Source organism: Sinocyclocheilus anshuiensis, unplaced genomic scaffold, assembly GCF_001515605.1.
Source record: "Sinocyclocheilus anshuiensis isolate Anshui unplaced genomic scaffold, SAMN03320099.WGS_v1.1 scaffold1427, whole genome shotgun sequence".
In the NCBI taxonomy this organism is placed as follows: Eukaryota; Metazoa; Chordata; class Actinopteri; order Cypriniformes; family Cyprinidae; genus Sinocyclocheilus; species Sinocyclocheilus anshuiensis.
This window is the reverse complement of record NW_015537988.1, coordinates 29,723-52,332: the sequence shown is the minus strand read 5'-3', so window position 1 is coordinate 52,332 and position 22,610 is coordinate 29,723. Positions and strand designations below refer to the sequence as shown.

The following is a 22,610-nucleotide window of genomic DNA, read 5'->3' as shown; positions in this document are numbered from 1 at the left end:
TTTTTTTTTTAAGCTAATTTAGTTGTTTTTCTTGGCTGAAAAATTAAAAGCCCTTTAAAATTAAATATGTACACAGTTTGGATTAAATGAACGTATAGTCAAATTTTTTAATTAGCATGTTTTTGTGTTTTGCTTTGGTACCGAAATTGGTACCGAGAACCGTGGATTTTCACTGGTATTGGTACCTAATATTGAAATTTTGGTACCGTGACAACACTACAATAGGTGTTGAATGCTTTCATTCCACGGTTTAATTAATAGCAAAAAAGCATTAAAAAATTCTGATTCTGAAGGCCTTCAAGAGACACACAGATTACTTATTTGTCAGCCTAAAAAGGTCTCATCCAACAAGCTATTTTCAATTTGTAATGTTAATGTGTACAACTCAAATCAGATGTTTTCACCATATACACAACAAAAAGGGCATTTCACATAAGAGTCTACATACAAATGATTGAATCCTCAAATGTATTCTCCTCTGTTAAGAGCAAAAATTCCATTTTAGATTGACAGAATTTCTCTTTAAAAGTAAAAATGTATGAGCGAGTAAAAGGATTGCACCATGAAGCCAAACACAATGTTGAAGCCGCATTTGCAGATTGCATAATCAAACATGCAGCACTTTTTCACTCTGCAGGAGTCACAACCGACAGTTATTATTTTCTCCATGTTGCAGAGAGGATGTGATGTACAACACTAATGTTTGACAGCCTCTGTCTCTGGATTAACACAAATAGTCTGTCAACTGTGGTAACTCAAGATTGGCCTGTTATCTCGAATCTAAACTGCGCAAAGCTCTGCCAATTCCCCGGTGAAGGCCTCAGGGCTAACAATGCACATGTACAATCATCTCCAACATGCGCTTTACTGATAACATTCATACCAGCTTATGTTCAAGGGCAGACTGACTGAACATCTCTTGTCGTGCCCATAAACAAAGATCGGAGGGCCAGTCGTGTTTTCTCTAATAGATTCTTAACTCTGCGTGTCTCTTTGGAAATTATCATGTTTGACGGCAACTCATCAGCGAACAAGCGTGTACATGTAGTAGACACGAATCTACACGCATTCTGGACAATAACACGCGTGTTGCAAACGATTGTAAACACCCAGTTGTTCTTACCTGCCATATTGAGACTTGAGCAAACAATGCGGTTGTTGGGAACCGAGAACCTGTTCAGTTTTAAAAAAGAATCCGAAAGACGTTCGATTCCATTAACGGTTCTCGCAAGTGCATTTTACCGCCAATGGGAGGAGACCCGGTGCTTAAAATACAGCGTTTCCCTCACTACTATTCAGCGACATCTCAACTATACAGTACGAAATAAGAAGATAAAAGATTCGCTCTTATGTGTCGGTTCTTTTCAAGTCCATTCAGCGCGACAAGTGTAGTTGGATTCCCGATCGAATTACTCTTATTATGAGCTGGTTCTTTTTAGTGAATCAAATCCATAAAGCACGATGGATGTACTATGATTCCAGACCGAATCAGTCTTATGAGCTGGTTCTTTTTAGTGAATAATCTTGCTCGATGAATGTAGTACGATTTCAGACCGAAATGACTCTTATTAACTAATTCTCTTAAGTGAATCAAGTCCATATAGCGCGAGCAGTTTAGTCCGATTCCCGAACGAATGACTCTTATGAGCTGGTTATTTTTAGTGAATTAAATGGATTGTTAATCCAAAAATGAAATTGCTGTCATTAATTACTCACCCCCATGTCGTACCAACCCTTTGTTCATCTTTAGAACACAAATTATGATATTTTTTGATGAAATCTGAGAGCTTTCTGACTCTGCATAAACAGCGACGCAACTACCACGTTCAAGGCCCAGAAAGGTAGCAAGGACATTGTTAAAATAGTCCATATGACATGAGGGTGTGTAATTAATGACAGAATTTTCTTTTTTGGGTAAACTATCCCTTTAAATCCATACAACACAACCGCTATTGGACCAATTATTCTTTGAGATGGTTCATTTTAGTAAGTCTGATTTGTGAACAAATTTGTGAACTTACTGTATATTAATAAATTGTTTTTTTTATAGCAAATGAGTAGTATTTTGTAAAAAATAAATAAATAAATATTACCTTAAAAAAACCTCCCTTGATTTTTCTGTCAAGTACTCGAGTAGACAAAGTGACCAACAGTGTACACCAGAAACACCAGTAAACTTCAGCAATTTTCCTCAGCAATGTGGTGATCATTTCTTCTGAATTCCTGTACAGAGGAATCATGGCAAATAGCGTTATACCAGGGCAACCTCATTAATGCCTAAAAAAGACATTGATTAGTGACACCTGGGCTCAGCACCTCTCCCTGCCCCATCATGCTTTACTTCTTCTGTTGCTGTGTGAATGTGTGAACATGTTTGTGTGTTTGTTGTGTAACACCAGCACACCTAAGCCCAGTTACAATGAGACCAAGAGGCCACAGTGTGCTCCTAGAGGACAGGTAATCCTCCTGACTGTGGATACAGAATATTGCTGGTCGCTGCAGAAGCAAACACCACAGTGTCCCCGAGAAGTCAAAATATCAAACATTTCTTGAAACTTTGTGTCCTTAAACTGCTTGGATGAACAGATTGACTTTAAGTCTTATTCAAGTAAGGCCTCGGTGTAACACCTTCATCAAAAATATGAGGTCCAAGTCTACCATCTCTGTGAGAAAGAGATACAACATAAGATGGAAGAGGAAAAGAAAGCAACAGAAACTTCTCAAAACTCTAAAGATTATCCCCAAATATTTTGGGCAGGAACCACCAGAGCTGGGTAGATTACTTACAAGTTGTAGTCAGATGACATGATGAAAACTGTAACATAACTGTTAATAAGGTAATCTAGGTTACTTACTTTAAGTAATGTATTCTGACTACTTTTTAGATTACTTTTAGATTACTTTTTTATTAAACTTTTGAACGTTTTAAACTTACCATTAAATGTATCATATTGATATAAAAGAGCAAAGAGGAAGAATTCCTTGAAATATTCCTTTCTTTCTTTCTGTCTGTCTTTGTGAATATAGTCAAAGCTGAATGGTATGACACACAGTAGGATTTTTAGATAGAAAAATTTAAAAGAGGAAAAAAGTACATAAATAAATAATGAATAATTTACTGCCATTGTGTGAATGTGTAATCATGCAATCATAAAAAAGTATCTGGATATTCAATAAGAAAACCTTTTTCCCTTTTTATTTCCTTTTAAATAAAGTGCACAAATGTACCAGAAACGTGCATTAAGAAAGTAAAAAAGTATCCATTTTCATTTCACATTGACTTCGAGGGTTAAGTTCAACTTTAATACGCTTGCCATCTAGTGGTGAGAGACTATTATTTGCAAAGCACTCTTGAAGAACGTCAATGAAGGACATTTTCTGCATGGTCAGTTTCTAATTAAGATACAATCAATTCAATAATGATAGTGTACACAATACAAGCCAACATCCATAAACATAATTTTATGATGTCCCACGCCACTTTACCTGATATCCAATATCACGAATGCACACACATTTACAGTTGATTACAATCACTCAATGGAGCTGATTCTAGGTCAGTGTTCATGCAAACGGTCGCCTGTTAAACTTCATTAGGGATTCACCGACAACAGAGAGTGAATAAACAAAGCGACAGAAAACTAAACAAACCGCACACATATACAAACACACACAATGAACCGAGTCGCTGCGCGAGCTGTAACCCAGATTAACCGACAGACAGGAGGCCGGAGCTCTGAAAGGGACAGCAAACTGGCTGTGCCGTCGTGGCAGACAGGTCGAGATGGGAGGGTGCGGGGTGATTTTCACAGAGGAAACAGCCTGCCCGCTCTCTGGTTTCTGTAGTGATCCACTCAACACTGACAACATTATGCTGTTCTTCCCTGAGGCCAACCATTACTGACAGGCCCCCGAGGCCTCCTACCGCACACGTGTCTGCTCCATGTGTGACATATTCATTTCTCTTTGCTGCACGAGCGCTCGTTCTCTCTCGCTTATGCTCTTTTTACTCTCTGGCCCAAACTTACAGGGTGCAATATAGGATTTGTACAGCGCTCGTCCTTTTTTGAGCGTATATGAGCGTTTCAGGGAGGGACGGAGAGGGTATGTGTGATATAGGAGCAGTGACAGCATGTATCTGAGACAAGCAAGGCCTGTATGACGCAGTCTGTGTGTAACACTGTTTACCAAACAGCGTGTAATTCTTCATGTTCATATAACACTAAAATGTCACATTCTGAGATGTTGTGGTGCTAGGTGCATTGCACTGTGAAACATTCATATCTTGTTTCTACATGACAATTATTTATTTATTTTTTGTTTTTAATGAAACTTTGGATATTACAATACAAGTTGACAAGGAGCTCAGAAAAAGTTCAAAAATGACACTGAAAAACACTATTTTCTCTTCCGTTCATCGAATCATCTGAAATGTATCTATTTTTTATTACAGCTGTATTCTTGCAATAATATTGTCATTCTTTTTTTCACAATATTGCACTGATACTGTAGATTTTGTATCAGTAAACCATCCATCCATCTATCCATCAGTAATCCATTTCGTGACGTTTGTATTGGATCAATACACAACAATTATTGTGCTGTGGAAGCTATATGAATGCTTTAAAATAAAATAAAATAAAATAAAATTAAATTAAATTAAATTAAATTAAATTAAATTAAATTAAATTAAAGTGAGGAGACAAAATCAAAGAATAATTATTTTAATTATAAGCCTAAATTTGTAAATGCACATTTTTTTGTTTGTGTGTGTGTGTATAGTTGAAGCAATATGAATGCTTATGAAATGAAAAAGATAGATAGATAGATAGATAGATAGATAGATAGACAGATAGATAGATGGTAGATAGATAGATAGATAGATAGATAGATAGATAGATAGGATGATAGGTAGATGATAGATAGATGATAGATAGATAGATAGATAGATAGGTAGATGATAGATAGATAGATAGATATGTAGATGATAGATAGATAGATATGTAGATCATAGATAGATAGATAGATAGATAGATAGATAGATATGTAGATAGATAGATAGATAGATAGGATGATAGATAGATAGATGATAGATAGATGATAGATAGGTATAGATAGATAGATAGATAGATAGATAGATAGATAGATAGATAGATAGATAGATAGATAGATAGATAGATAGATAGATAGATAGATAGATAGATAGATAGATAGATAGATAGATAGATAGATAGATAGATAGATAGATAGATAGATAGATAGATAGATAGATAGATAGATAGATAGATAGATAGATAGATAGATAGATAGATAGATAGATAGATAGATAGATAGATAGATAGATAGATAGATAGATAGATAGATAGATAGATAGATAGATAGATAGATAGATAGATAGATAGATAGATAGATAGATAGATAAAAAGATAGATAGATAGATAGATAGATAGATAGATAGACAGATAGATAGATAGATAGATAGATTGACTATTATTGTGCTGTGAAAACAATATGATGAAAGCATAGAAAAATGGCTGTTACTTGTGGAGATGGGATCAAAGTTAATCTCTTACTGAACCTCAATTCAACAATCACATGGCGAAATGCTGAATAATTTCCAGACTGAGATTCAATGACATTTAGATTTATCTCAGGAAAATACTCTCTGAATTGACTGAAGTAAGCTTTACTGGCTTCCAGCCTCTCTACTGGTTCCAAGTCCAAATGCCCTTTAACATAAACCCTTGAGTATCAACAATGCACTATTCAAAAAAACACAAGGGCAGACAGAACGGTTGAAGCTTTGAAGTAAATGTGAGCCAAAATCATCACAATTAAAAGAACCAAAGACTTAAACTACTTCAGTCTGTGTGCATTGAATTTATTTAATACACGAGTTTCACAATTTGAGTTGAATTACTGAAATAAATGAACTTTTCCACGACATTCTAATTTATTGAGATGCACCTGTATTAATCACCTCTATTCTTTGCCTGTTTCTTCTTTGTAATGAAACAAACGCACTGATCACAGAAACTCGCACTCACGCCGTGCCGTCTAATATCAAAATAAAAGCTTGCCTTTCATCTCAGCTTACTCACTGAGACCTGTCCCACGCATTAACTTACACCGGCACAATTTGGTAGATGCAGCCCCTTCTCAATCAATCTCTTTGAGCGAGCAGTGGCGTCCAAAATAAGATGGTTTTATTTATAAGATCGCCTAACACTGGCAACTTGATTGGGACACACAACTGCTGCCTCCTGTTGAGATCACACACATCACTTCAAAGAAAACACACAAGACGGATGGTCATTTGCATGACATACATATTTATGAGGCCTCCTTCTCCATCTAGACTCAATACAGATCTTGCAAAACTCCCAGGCAGCGCTGACACAAAGTCACGCGTGATACAGATCACAGGAGCCACCGAGCCACGTCTTTTTTCGCGGGGCCTATATGGGTGACGTGCTGTACTAGAATGCATAACAGGGTTTACTCAAGAACACACCGAATCAGCGATCCGCCGCTGAAGTGCATTACCATTTTGATGGGTGCGGTGATGAGGATGGTGATTACAATGATGGTGCTGTTTATGGTGATTGCTCTCGGGTGTAATCCCACAGGCCCCTGCTCGACGTGCGTGAGTGGCAGGATGGGCAGGAGGTGGTCAAGAGCTATTCAAGGGGTGCTGGTTGGGGATTTAGATAGGACAGGGGCGGATGGAGGTCATAATAGCGATGCGTGCCTAAGATCTCATCAGTTATTTACATCCATACAGCCATAGGGATTTCCAGGCGCATCTATGATTCACATTCAGCAAGTTATGCAAATACATAAATAGCATCAGTATGTGAACTTGGGAAATGATGTAGGATATGTGGAAAAGCCCTGTAGTCCGTAACAAAATGATAAATCTAAAGTAATCTAAATCTAATCTAAAATGATATCTTAGTCCATGGGTTTCCACACTGGGGGCCACAAGGGGGTCCTGCAATGGTAAAGTTGTTAAAACTATATATAATATAACTATATAATACAATAATACAATAATATATTAATAAATTAATACATTAATACATTGTTTAATAATATTTAGTAATAATCAACCAATTTCATCGACAACTTCAAACTTTTCTAGGGCCATAGACAACTGTTTGAACTGGATGGCCTCCACCCAAACAAACTTGGTGCAAGAGTGCTAAAGGACAATATCTACTTCTCCCTCCGTCATCCTTCAGCAGAGTGTGCCAATCCACTCAACCTGAATGGCACACACACACCTGGACAAAGTATGAGTGACCACAGGACTTCATATCAGCTAATGATTAATAATAATTAATCATGTAATAATATTTAGTAATAAAACAATTTAAAAACAACAACAACAACAATATTAAGACAAATTATTATTATGATTATTATATTGTTTTCTAATAAAATATGAATATTAATAAATAAATATTTTCATCATATGAATAAAACCATTAAATAATAACAACAACAACATTAATATTAATATTAGTGGATTATTATCAATATTAATAAAACAATATATTAATAAATTAATCATGTAATACAATTTTGTAATAAAACAATTTAACAACAGTAACAACAGCAAAAATATTAAGAAGATGAATTATTATATACATTAGATATCAGTAAGTAGAATGAAATGAAACATTAATAAAGACTTGTCAGAACTCATGAGATTATTCACAATTATGTTTTTTTATTGACAATATTTAGGAAAAATATTAAATGTACTATATATACACACATATACAAAAGCAGCATCATATTATTTGGGGGCTCATTAAAAGTGGGATCCAAAAGTTTAAAAACCTACAGTGACCAGTGTCAAGATTTCAGTGTTACTTTAGTACAGCAGCTTTCTTTTAAATGTCTGGCAACAGGTACATCTAACAGTGCGCAATCTAATAGTGCCTTTAATAAAGCACACTTCTGTTATCCAGCTTTTTTATTTCTAATCAGAGCATTCAACATGAAAGGCTTTATTACACAGGGACCAGCCCACTGATATGTGAAGGGCAAACATGTGCTGGATGTATGAAAGGAGTTGGCATAATGAGGCTTGCACACAGCCCGGGCTTGTCTGAAATTGCAAAGAAATAACCCTCACATCCTCACAATGAAATCTCAAGGCTGCAAATATAATGCCTTAATTGCTTGTGTGATCAGAACAGAGCAATATTTTCACTGGAAAGCTCGAAATGAATAAATTGTGCCTTTTCTTCTTGAGAAAAAAAAATGCAAGTGGGTTTGATTTCACGGTACAATAATATGCCATTTTAGTGGAGGGTACTGTATTATTTCAAGTTCTTTTCTCTGGTGAGGTTAGAAGTCGCTGAAAGTATTTCTGTTGTGAATTAATTCATGACAAAATAATATGGGAGTTAGTCTACAGAGATTACAGGAGAACATTATCTAATTTATACTATGTTTTAAGAAGTTTTTATGCCACAAAAGGTGCAGAATTGGCACTAAGCACAAAATAGTGCTGGTAATGTTTGCTAGTATTTATTTTTCTGACATTTTCTGACTATTATTTCATATACCAGACTTTAAATACGTCAACTACTCAACATTTTATCCAAAGAACCAAAGCCAATACCTTTCAATTGTGCAAGGATGTTTTACAAGTGTAGCTAGACGGGTCTTCAGAGAGAGGAATGAGAGTCTCCAAACATTACTAGCATTGATTTACCCAGCCTCCTCACACTGAGTGTCTCACAGACATACACAGGTTTATTAATCAAATCTACCATGAAAACCCCAGCACTGCGTCGTACAGATGCTCAGTTCTGCTCGGTGAAACCCTGCATCAGCATCTCTGATATTAATGTAGCTTTTATTAAAGCAGCACATGAAGCCATCAACATTTTGAGGCTGTGATGAGCCAGCCGTCTGTACGACGCGAGAACCCGTTGTGTATGAATAAAAGTAATGGCTAATTTTTGTGATGGATTGGGCCGGAGTGCCACCTGCACAGTCTTCCAGGCCGTTCCAGGAGGGACGGGAATGGCTGTCTGAACTAAATCCATCATCGGGTAAAACACAGGTGGCCTTTTACTGCTGAGCTTGGATTTGGCAAACATGAAGAATGTAATCAAATACAAATTACACACTATTATATGTTGCATACTGTAGTGTCAATTAAATCATTACCAAGACAGATTCCCAAGGTGTAACAGTTCCTCAGGCTCTGACTTTATGGCATTTTCCTGACTTCCCCCTCCGTCTCTCAATTTGCATTCATTGCGGTGGCTCTGGATTTTGTCCTCAGGAACATTTCCTCAGTCATCTTCACACACAGTCATTTTCCTCCAGCTTACTGTAATGTCCTTTTAAATATTTCAGTTTTTCTCTCCAACTTTTAGCACCTGCTCTTTAAATGGTCTAATAATGTCACTCCTGAGCTTTAACTCAATAACCCTCCAGCCTCTCCAAACTAGAATATGAAAAATTGTATTTCATATATTGTTTTATTATTTTGAATGTTGAATGTTGAGGTGAGATTTTGATTAAAATGAACAGTAAAGACATATAGGGCCAGATTTACTAACCGCATGCGCCAGCGCAAACCGTCTTTTGGCATTAAAATAGTATTGTGAGGATTTACTAAAGACGCGCAGCAAAGAATTAGCGCTGAAAAGGCATGGGCACAGTTATTTTTGCGCCTGACCTTATTGAATATGCATTTGTAAGAGTTTCCCTTTCAGACGCAAAATTTATGGGAGGAGAGTATTAAAATGAATCACGCAACACGATTTATTAATGTTTGCGTTCGTCAAATTACTGGTATTTGCGCCATTATTTAATGCCCAAAAAATCATTTTGTTGCTGCTAGGAGGAGGCACTGCAGAGAACAGAGAGTGCGTGGTAGAAGGGAGAGGATTTTTTCCACATGTATTCATTTATTTGGAATGCCAGAAGAACACATTATCCGAATCCGAACATATGTACTTACTTCTGTACGTCTGTACTTACGCTAATTTGCGCGACGCTTGTTAGATTGCGTTGGTTATTAATGAGATGTTGCGTCTGTGTTCTTTAATTTGCATGTTGACAGTAAATAACCCGCAAAAATTTCCACACTCATCGGCGCCGTTATGGAATTGTGCTAATTTGCCTTGTTTAGTAAAACTGGCCCTTAGAATGTTATAAAAGTTTTATGTTTTAAGAAAAATGTTCTTTTAAAATTCCATTCATCAAAGTATCATGCTTTCCACAAAAATATTAAGCAGTACTATTGTTTTCAACATTGATAATAATAAGAAATGTTTCTTGAGCACAAAATAAGCATATCTGAATGATTTCTGAAGGATCATGCTACATTGAAGACTCAAGTAATGATGGCTGAAAAGCCATTTTTCGTTTCCAATTTTCGTCATTACAGCTTTGCCATCAGAGAAATTAAGGCCTGGTTTCACAGACAGGGTTTAGGTTAAGCCAGGATTAGGCCATAGTTCAATTAGGACATTTAAGTATATTTTATAAACGTGCCTTAGAAAAAACATTACTGGGGTGCATCTTGAGACAAATCAATAGTACCAACATATTTTAAGATATGTCAGTGCAAGTTTCTTACAGTTAAAACAGAACAGACATGCATTTTAGTCTGGGACTAGGCTTAAGCCTTGTCTGTGAAACCGGGGGTAATTGTTAAAAAATACATCAAAATATAAAATAATCACTTTATATTGTAATAATATTTCACAATATTACTATTTTACTGTATTTTTGATCAAATAAATGCAGCCTTGGTGAGCATAAGAGACTTCTTTCAAAAATATATATTAAAAAAACAGTAGTATATACAAGGTTGTTAAAGCTGAGAATTGAGGGGGGGCTATATTAGATGTACTTCAAGTCTTTACATTCATATTTTTACATCCTGTTAAATTGTAGTATCTGTGAAATCTTTTATAATGTTAACTTTATAGTTAATTCCACCCAAATGCCATTTGACAATCACTCAGTGTCGTACAAAATGGCCTTTCTTGAATTTACCATTCCCCTTTTAATCTTCATCTCCCAGAAATTGTACAGAAAAAGTCCAGCACTAGAGTTAATATGACAAATGTGTACAGATAACCGCTGTCTCCTGATAAGTCATGGACAGAACTGCAAAAGAGTTCAACTTTTCCACTGAAAGGTTCTGGCTTTGTGCCTAAGATGTGAATGAAGTTGTACATTGGACATTAAAAGTCCTACCTGCTCTTTCACAGAGGCCAGAATGGCAGAGGTGGTCTCAGTCTCAGATCCGTCGCCATTAGAAGCATTCAGTCCTGGGCTGAGCATGGTGGCGTTCTCTACTTCAGCAGGCTGTTCTGGAACTGGCATGACTTCTGGAGAGGACAAAACACATTTATCAGCAACTCTTCGTCCTTAGACTTCGACACAGGATCATCAGGGTTTAGACTTGCTGTGATCACTGAATGATATTTGAGAGAATGCAAGAAAACATGTGTAATGATCCTAAAACAGAACGATTCATTCACAAACAAGACTCATCTGGTTCTCAAATTCAACCGATGGCCTAAACCTTGCATTTAATGTTTTATTACAGTATGTGTTGTTATTTTAACACATTACATGCTTGATAATTACTTAAAAGGAATAGTTCACCCAAACATGAAAATTTGATGAAATTGTACTTATATTCAGGCTATCCAAGATGTATATTAACTGGTTTCTGCATCTGAAAAGATTTGGATAAAATTATGATTACATAATCTACTCGCTAATGAATCCTCTGCACTGAATGGGTGCCGTCAGAATGATTGTTCAAACCGCTAATAAAAACAACACAAAAATCCACATGACTCCAGTCAATCAGTTAACATTATGTTAAGTAAAAAGCTGCTTTGTAATAAACAAATCCATCATTTTAACTTCAAACCATTACTTCCAAGTCCTCTTTCCATAATATTGCTCATTTTGTCTGAATCAAATGTGAAATATGTACAGATCAAGCACCTTTTAAAAGCAAAAAGTGTCCAAACAGTTCTAAACAAATATATCGGTGGATTTATTCACTATTTACTAACTTTTTTCACTAGAAGAAGGGTTACTACGGATTATGAACTCATATTTTGGCCAGAAATGATGGTTTAAAGATAAAATGCCTTAATAATGGATTTGTTTCTTGCAAACACACAGTTTTTCACTTCGCAATTTTTCGTTTTTAATTCAAAAATTATAAATATACATTCTTTTGATCATGAGTCAACCAGGTATGAGGGTTTATGAATATTGAGAGCTTGCACCTACCTGACTTCGTTGGATCTAAATACAACAAGCAATCAACACATTTTAGATTTATAGCAGTAAAATCCACCAAAAGCAGCTAGTCAGACATTTTCAGTCAAGTCTAATGCCTCAGTTATCTCATAAACCTCCACGGTCTATTTACAGTAGCAAATGAGCAAATGTCAGGATGTGCAAACACATGATTGATGCAACCTATGAAGAATCTGTATTGATTAGAAAGAGATTCCAAATAATAACTGAGCTGGGCATTAGCTGGACTCAGATCAAGATAAATGGTTATGCAGGACAATCTCTGGATATTTTGTCACACTCAGTGGCGGCTGCGGCCGAGCTTGCCAACTTTGTTCCCTTGTTAATAAAGATGACTAGCCTCATCTAACACGACAGCGTGCCTCCGCCTGGCGTTCTGGAAATCACATTATGCCTCCTTAAACCACCATTTCCACATTTGTTTACCTTCCTCCACTCTTGCCTTCACACATGCTCACATAATTCATCCAAAAGCTTCTTCAATGCACTTACAGGAATAAAAGACTTGTAGAAATAAGTCATAAGTTCAGGCAAAAGCAACCACTTGACTGATACAATATGCCGAGATGTGTTGTAGGTGCTACACTCAGATCTGAAAGGGAAATGTATAATCCAACCTAACTATAATGCGCTAACATTGTTAATGTTCCCATGAAGTTATAATAATAATAGTAATAAGTCAACAATAAAAACGTCATTTTGGAATGTTGGTCATTTGAACATTAGAGAAAACATTGAAGGAACATTCCATTGTATAGTTTAGCAAACATTATGGGAATGTCTAAAACCAGTAAGTAGAAACGTTTAAAACTTAACTTTGAACAAACAAGAAGTCCTATTAACATTCCTGGAAGAATGTTTGTTCATAACTTTGAAAGAACCTTTCCAGAACATTCTTTCCAAAGTTCTGAGAATGTTCCCTGTTAGTTGGGATAAACCTTAGTCAGGGTAGATGCCATATTTAATTTCTTGCAAATGAAAACATAAGGTGCATCCCAAATTGCGTACTTATGCACTATTCTTTAAACTAGGTATGTACTGTATAAAGTTACTAGATCACATAATTTTCAAAACTCAACTTTACAGACTGCTTTAAGGAGTTTTTGTATACTGAAAGTTTTTTGGAAAGTTTTGTCAGCTAAACTATTGGCATGATGTTAAACTGCAGTACAAATCCACTGAACGCACTGTACTTCTATCCCTCACAGCCTCATTTTTATTCATGTCAAAAATTAAATATGGTGCTACCTTGACTAAGGTCTATGGTGAAAAAAATATCTGCCACAACTTTTGTGCTGATTGGAAGACCGAACTGACTGGCGCTACCCTTCCTGCCATCTCTCTTCAGCTGGTCAAAAGAAAGATTGGCTCAGTCTGCAGAATTAACTGCCTTAGTCTTTATCCTCTTGAGTCAAACGTGACTCAGTCAAACGTTCCCTGATGGAAGCCTGGGTAAAAAGATAAATAAACAACTAAATGTCACCACAGGGATGTTCTGTACCAGAAAAGGTTATAACGCAACAAAATATCTGTATTTAAAAGACTTATTTTCTCATTAACTATAATTTGGATATCATTTACTCACTCTCAACCTACTCTACATCTACAATTGCTCTCCAAATACACTCAAAGCTCCAGTTTTAATGAAGATATGATATTTCTTGCTGACCAAGCTGATTGGTGGTCCCCACGAGTGAACTGTCCAATGGTGTTTTGTTATTTTTTAAACTTGATTGACAAATGTTTTTTGTTCTTTTTATATTTACTATTTTATTGTTTTACTTAACTACATTTTAAAACATTATTAATTTATTTTTCAAGTAAAAATGTTATTAATATGTTATTATAAATGTATTAATATATATATATATATAAACATGTGATGTTAATAAACAGTACATTTAGGAAACAGTCCATTTAAAAAGTGATGTATGTATTTATGATATACAGTATGCTATAAATATGATAAGATAATGAATTACCATAATAATGACAATGAATAAGGGTTGGGACTATCAAGCTCCTTGATATCCACCTAGCTCTCTTGAGAGAAGCTTTTGAGAGAACTAGAAACATCTGATTCAAGAACGAATCAATCTTTTACAGTGAATCATTTGATCCCATTTTTAAAATCGAAATGATTTGTAAGAGAATCAGTCTGAGCTAGTTCTTGAATTTGACTCAGTGATGCATTTGATTCAGTTTCAATCGTAACAACTCACTGAAGTTGAGGATTTTGTTATTATTAAGCTATCATATGACTTGGAATTTTGCACACATATGAACTACTTTTAAGACATTTTATGGTAAGTTTGAGTCTTTTTAGAATCTTAAAAGTTGCAGCCTCCATTCATTGTATTTTTATGTAAAACAGTGATTCAAAAGATCTCCTTTTGTGTAATAAAACAAATTTATTCAGGTTTGGAAGGACATCAGGCTGAGCAAATGATTCATTTCGGAATGAACTATTGCTTTAACACAAGTATACTGTATTTTTGAGCTAGATGCTAGTCTAGCTGTTTTTTACACCTCCTTTTCCATCTTGGCTCAGCAGATTTTTTTTTCATGCAAACAAATGTGTGCTGCTGGGTAATGCGTTGTTGCATTTTTCAATGATATAGCTCATTTCATTCACTGTGGTTTGCCCTGGTAAAGGTAATGCTACCATCTTCTAAACCCTGGGTACACTATGAGAGTGGGCAAATGGTGCAGTTAAATATCTCTGAGGGCCTCTGGAGTGGATTGCCCTGTGTCGACCTTATTCTGTAAACAGTTCTCTCTTCTCATACATTAAGCACTAAAACGCACTTTATCCAATTAGACCTCACTCTTAAAGGTCATTTCTGAGTGTAAACACAAGGATAAAAGATACAAATGATCTATTGAAACACTTACAGGCTTGGTGTGGCTTCTTTAAAGCGATCTGATCTAATAATCACTCATTCAGCTACACACACAAGCACAGTTTTTGTATACTTTTAATAGAAATGTTTTGTTAAAATACTTTCTCTCATCTTATTTGAATGTGCAGAGACAATTAGCACTTGACTAGGCTAATCATTACCTAACCAGCCAAGACAACAGTCTTGAAAGAGACTAGACAAAAGGGATAGTGGTCATAAATGTTGTCAGTGTTCCAAGAGCTAACTATGCTAAGTGGCTGCTCTTTATCTGTAAATGGAAGCGAGTGAACGAGCCCTTCTAAAAATGATCATCTCCCACCGTCTCTCTCATCAGGGGTCTCAGATGATGCAACATGCTACATGACAGCAGATCGAATGAGGTTCATGGGCCGCAGCTACTGATTGCATCTAACAAGCTGCTTGATGCCTCATTATGAATGCAGACTGACAAGATACATCCATCAGCCCTCCCACCCAAATAACTCAACCATGTTCAGGGAAAGCCAGAGACCGGAGATCATTTATTTAAAACAAACTCGTCAACCTCATAATGTCAGTTTAATGGGGGTATATGCTGTATATGAGAGAGGAATAAGGAAATAAGAAGAAATAAGGAAACAACTTTTTAAGGATGAATCTAAAAAGACAAGGTTGACAAGACAATCAAGACTGATAAGTTAAACAATGTTAAACTTTAGAAACTGATGTGGCTTTATAGCATGACAAGCACAAAAAAAGAGAGCCTCAAAAGAGAAAGTCACACATGGAGAGACAGAACATGGGAAAATGAGACAGTGAAACAGGGAGAGGGGCTGGAAAAGTTGACAGAAGGTGCAGACAGACCCGTTGTCACCCTGGCTAAAATAAGGCTGCCAGTTGTAACTGTCTATGTGCCTCTGTCTCATCAGCGCTTGGCACTTTTACTGGCAAACAAGCCTCTGTTGCTTCAGCCTGAACCCAAGAGCAGTTTGGCAGGCCAGTGAATAGGAACTGATTGAGCCTTGGAGTTGTTATCCATCCTCTGTCTGAAGGCCCAACCTGGCTGGAAAAAAGCTAGAAAACGCTGGAACATGGGCGGCGGGCTTATGTGAGAGACAAGGCTTCTGGTATATGTCTTCTGGAGTTAAGTAAAGTTGGTTTATTGTCATTTCTGTCCTGCGAGGCAAGGGGAAAAACTAAATATCATATATTCTCAATATGACAGGTCAATATGATGCTCTGCCTACCTTTATTATTGACACTCCACCAGGACAATAACTCAACGCCCACCTGTGACATTACATATCCATCAGGGAAGACTCTTTATTGCCTATGCTAGAATTAAAAGCTACAACTATATCATGGTGTAAGCTTTGGTAGAGTCAACATTAACATTTCCAACCAGGGCCAATCATGCAAATTACTTTATCAAAGATACAAAGAAATTTTGTGGAAGCCACTTTGAAAGTACACTATCAAAAAATAAAATAAAATAAAATAAAATAAAATGTTAGGAAAAGGAATAAATAAATAAACTTAAAATATGTGGGGACATAAAGGTTCTTTTTCCAAACAATTATACTTATGCTCGTATGAAAGAACAAACGAACGAATGAATGAATGAATAATACAAGAAAGAAAGATCTATCTATCTATCTATCTGAGGGAACATGAGTTATTTCTCCAGCTGATTTTACTGCTGTATGTTATGTACGTCTTAGTGACACGGGATATTAAATCAATCAATCAATCAACCCCTGCAAAGAGCTAAGAGACTAAGATGAGGAACTTTGTTTGTCTTTAGAATAACATGCACGGATTAAACACAATAAGAATATGTATTAGTACAGTAACCAGAGTCTATTTTGATGTCATGTTGATTTTAAAGGAATAGTATATTAAATTCATTGCTCAAGAAAAAGCATCCCAAGAAACAATGGATGTCTCCACGCTTCTGTCGTCCTGACCATGGAAACCCAAAGGAGTGGGCTGAAAGTGTCGGGGGAAATCTGCACCATTTTTCTCTGTCTCTCATTCTCTTCCTCCTACTCCCAGTCATTTCCCTGCATATTGCGCATGTCGTAGCGTTGGTTCCGGGCAGGAAGTCTGGCAGCCACACTGCCCTCCTTCCCACGCGGCTTGTGAGTTCTGTCCCTGTGTTAATGCTGCAGGAAGCCAGCCAAGCACCCGCATGCAACAAATAAACAAACCACAACAATCCAAACAGCGAGAGCAGATCCTAGAAAGAGTCACACGTCACCCTGCGAAGAGCTACAATTACCCAAAGGAGAAAATGTATGACAAACTAGGGGCAAAATGATTACTTTGTCAACACTCTTTACCAAAGCAGTCTGGTCACATAAAATGCTGTTTATCACTGTATTTTTTTGCAAGGCATCTTTAGCCGAGGGCATCTGACATGTAATTGCTGTTCCTCTGACATGTGATCTATTTCCGAGCCAGCTGCTCGAGCTCATTGGTGAGGCCTGGTATTTCAGTCCTCCAGCTTAGATAAGAAAGCAGCCTATGAGCTAAACTAGGCAGCAGAGCAGGACACTTTGAGAATAAAACAGAATCATCCCTCTCCAACATGTTAAATTTCACACTATAATGACGCTGAATGATAAATTACATATTTGTAAACAAATGAATACAAAAATGTAAAGGAAATTTACTATATATACACACTAGTTTGGGGTCATTAAGATTTTTGTTGCATGAAAAAGTATTACTTTTATTTAGCAAGAATGCATTCAATTGATCAAAAGTGATTTTTGAAAGATCATGTGACAATAAAAACTAGAGAAACGGCTACTGAAAATTAAGCTTTGCCATCACAAAGCTTTGCCATCACTTCAAACCAAAATTTTAAGTTGTAAAAATATAAATAAATATATAATATTTATAAATATATAATAAATTTAGTATGTACAGTATATATACATTATATTGTTAGAGGCATATATCTGAAGAGAAATATTGTTTAAAAAAATCTAAGTAAACATAAGTGTGTGTATAAATAAAATTAATTTATTGTTCAAATGATTAAACCCCCTTGACCTGAAAGATATTATATAAGATATAGGCATATGTATATGCAGAGTTGGAATAAAAAAATACAGATATATTTTTTGAGAATATTTACAAATGTAGCCTTTCTGAATATCCAGAGTTTTGTTTTGTTTTTTTATTTATTTTATTTGTTTTGTGGCATATTAAATGTGATACTGTCAATATACAGGTATAAGATATATCATAATAAAAGATTCTCTATAAAAATTTGGGAGTTTGATTTTGTACGTGAATGTTAGAGCCAATTTGATTTTTTGATTAGAACTGTACATTCTCATAATGTGTATTCATTTCTATTTTTATATTAATTTTTTTTATTAACTTTCTATAATGGTTTACTGATTTCTTAGTTGAATTGTTTTCACAAAATGTTGTTCACAGCAGCACAATGTCTTGCATACACATACACACACACACTTTTGTATTTAATTACATTTTTTAAACAATATTTCTCTTCACATATACACATCTAACTTCTTAACGATTATATATAATGTATATATATACAAAAACACTAAATAAATTAGAAAAGACATTTAAAAATACTGCTCTTCAGATATACACATCTAACATCCCTCTCCTGAATTTCCTGTTTTATACTGTTTGACTTTAGCTCCAGCCAAAGTGATGTCTCTCGGCTCTGCACTTTTCGTTTTCTGGTCCAATCGAGCAACATGTCAGCAAACTTTGCGCTTAAGGAGTCTGGCAGCTGGTCGGACAACTCCAGGTCCGCACTTGAGCCTCCAAGTCAAAGCAGCTTCAATGCACACCATGCAAACAGTCACGCTAGGCTACGCTCGCCCCGTTGGAGGGAAACATCTCCATAAAAGAGTGACACCAGGATGCTTTCTTCCTCCCTCCCATCTCCTCCTCCTGAGCCACACAAGGCAGTTGTCGAGCAGAAGAGACAGAGTTTCTCTCTCATCCATACCCATGGTCCCTGCCCAGGTGCGCCGGCACATCACTTTATTTTGCCTGCACAACTCAGCCTGTCTCCACTAAAACCATCATTGACAAGCTGCTGTCACAATAAACCCACCCTGGATGTTTCTCCACAACACCCACCCAGTTTTCCTTTCTTTTTCCTCATCTAATCCCCCACAGCACACTCACCCGGACTTTCAAATACTCACTCCCACCGCTCATCCTCCTCTGTTCTACTCCCATTCGCTCATTCATTCAAGCCTTCAAGCAACAAGCAAACGTTGGTTCATTTTCAAGTCGTGGTTCTCAGCTAGTGTAGCTTCAGGACCCAGATTTTACATTTTATCCAACACTTTACCAAATCTGTTTATCGTACAAAATTGAATTTCAATAGGTTAATGCTCTCGGCAGTCAATAAATGTGCACAAAACACATTGTGGCCAGCACAAACCAGTTTCATCCACATTGCAAGTGAATCTGTATTAATGTAGCCTGGGTTGGATTTCATTTTATCATGCATTTTGTTCAACCTGCCTAATATGGCATTTGACCCTTTCAGAATAGATTTGCAAAGGATTTTTGGGTTGCATCCACAGGTTGAGAACTAGGACAATTTATTTAAATTTTTATTTATTTATTTGTTTGTTTGTTTGTTCATTTGTTTGTTTGTTTTGGCTGGTTGGTTTTATTTTTATTTTATTTATTTATTTATTTTTAAATTGATTTAATTTTATGTGGACACCCTAGCATCCACTTGTGGTCCACAAAACAAAACAACACAACACAAAACAAAACAATACAACACAACACAACACACAAAAGTGAAATAAAATAAAACAAAGTAAAATAAAATACAATTAAATTAAAATAAGGCCTATAAAATAAAGTAAAATAAAATAAATACAATAAAATGAAGTATAAATTAAATTAAGTAAAATAAAATAATCAAAATGTATCATTAAGGCTGCAGTCCGTAACTTTTTTGTGTTCAAAATTTACAAAATTTATATAATAAGCGAGTACACCATGAATCCATTTTCCAAACCGTGTTTTTGGCTTGTCCTGAATCACTACGGTACACCTATAATAAGTGTTTATATTAGGACTATTTAGACTGGTTCAGGTAGGTACCGCTGCGGAGTAGCCCAGTACCTGCGTGATTCGCCATAGACATAGAGAGAAGTAGCTCCGGCTACAATGTTCTTCCGCAAGACGCACGCAGTTCTCTTTATTAACCGCTAGAGCGCCATAAACCGTATAAACACATTTCATTACACCAAATACACAACATAATGTTCTTTTTAGCAACATCATATGACCCCTTTAACTAACCAACTGTTAAGCATTATATAATGTTTTAATAAAGTTAATGCATCCTAGATAAATATAAAAGTAATAATTTTTTCACTAAATAAAACTGGATTGGAAACATATGGCTGTAAGGGCATTAATTTACTTTTGACTGATGTTGCAAAAAAAAACTAATTTTGCACATATTGCATATTAACCAGAAAATATGGTCATAAACAGTTGCTGACTGGCAGGAATTCATTTTGGTTTTGCTGATTGGGTGAATTAGCTGGTCGACTAGGTCCACAAGGCCCATTTCCAGCAAACAATCAACACATAAATTGCACTTTTCACCTCCTTTAGTACAAACTGCTAATCGAATGCACAAACCTCTAAAGATTCCAGCATTGTTCTAATAGTGAATTATGATTATTATTGTTCTGTAAAGTTTTATTGCTTGGTTGTTTTGTGCCAAATCACAAAAATTCCAATTAGTCTAATTTACTGACAACATCAAATTAAAGGCTGAAAACGGCACATGAACAAAGCATGTACAAATGTTTTCGTAATTGACTATTTGGTGGGTTATCAATTAGTTGGGTGATTTAGGTTAATGTCCACTATAAATGTGTTTAATTCGGAATTCATAGTCAACTAGGTATTTTAAATGTCGACACAACAGTATGACATACTGAACAGACTGTATTTCTGTCCCTCACAGCCATGTTTTTGTTCATCTCAAATTAAATATGGTGTATAGTCTGACAAAGGTCAACCCAGCACAAATCAAAAGCCCTTACCTGAGTCCATATGAGGTTCTAATTTGAGCAGCCCTGCTGACCTGTTTTTGCCATTCACACAGCGGTAGGCTAGCCGAACTGGGCCATGATTATGAGACTGTGTGATTGAGACTAGCCAGGAAGGATCACGTCTTGAGTGGCACCAAAGGAAGGGCGATCTCTGTAGCAGGTGGGCATGATGACACCCTGCTGCAATCTGCCTGCGGCTGCAGTATCTGGTCTAATCACTGTTCCATCTCATTTTCAATGCACATGGACTGAAATAACAAAGTTAGGAAATTAGCACAGCTAGAACATCATCTCATTCTCAATATGATCCCAGCTTTGCCAGAGAAGTTGGGGTAGGAAATAATTTTACTAGCATAGCGTAAAACGTAAGTGTCATTTCAGCAATAGTTGTGCCATTCATCACTGCAAGATTGTGTCTAATCTGTTTGTTACAGACAACTGTCACAAACTCACGCTGGGAATATAAAAGAGGCACTCCGCAATAAGCCATTCTTGATAATAACGGGTGACTCTCATCAGCGATGCAATCATAAGTGGCGGTAATTAGCAGCTGTGAGAGACAGCAAATCTTAAATTAATTCCCCTGATTACCACATTGATTATTTCATTTCATTGGTGCATTATGGCATAAGAAAATTCAACTGAGTTATGAAAGTAGTAGAGGAAATGCCAAAATAGAATGGAGACCAAAAGTTTCTGCTTTATACTCATAAGGCTTCAGAGGTTACAATGCTGTCAAACTATAGGCTAATGTAAAAAAAAAATAAAGGCCTATTTCTCTCAAATATTGTTCACAAATCTGTCTAAATCTGTGTTAGTGAGCACTTCTCCTTTGCCGAGATAATCCATCCACCTCACAGGTGTGGCATATCAAGATGCTGATTAGACAGCATGATTATTGCACAGGTGTGCCTTAGGCTGGCCACAATAAAAGGCCACTCTAAAATGTGCAGTTTTACTGTATTGGGGGGGGTCCGAAAACCAGTCAGTATCTGGTGTGATCACCATTTGCCTCACGCAGTGCAACACATCTCCTTCACATAGAGTTGATCAGGTTGTTGATTGTGGCCTGTGGAATGTTGGTCCACTCCTCTTCAATGGCTGTGCAAAGTTGCTGGATATTGGCAGGAACTGGAACACGCTGTCGTATACACCGATCCAGAGCATCCCAAACATGCTCAATGGGTGACATGGCCGGTGAGTATGCTGGCCATGCAAGAACTGGGATGTTTTCAGCTTCCAGGAATTGTGTACAGATCCTTGCAACATGGGGCCATGCATTATCATGCTGCAACATGAGGTG

General features: G+C 36.3%; 1 protein-coding gene across 1 annotated transcript in view; it reads right to left on the bottom strand.

The window, feature by feature from the left end:
• LOC107674935 (catenin delta-2-like) overlaps positions 1 to 22,610 on the bottom strand; it is a gene marked incomplete at its 3' end in the record, with an annotated part of 105,994 nt that overhangs the window by 73,108 nt on the left and 10,276 nt on the right. The window contains exon 2 of the mRNA XM_016469098.1: positions 11,242 to 11,375. Within this exon, the coding sequence (XP_016324584.1) occupies positions 11,242 to 11,370 (129 nt within the window). The remainder of the gene's footprint in view (positions 1 to 11,241; positions 11,376 to 22,610) is intronic.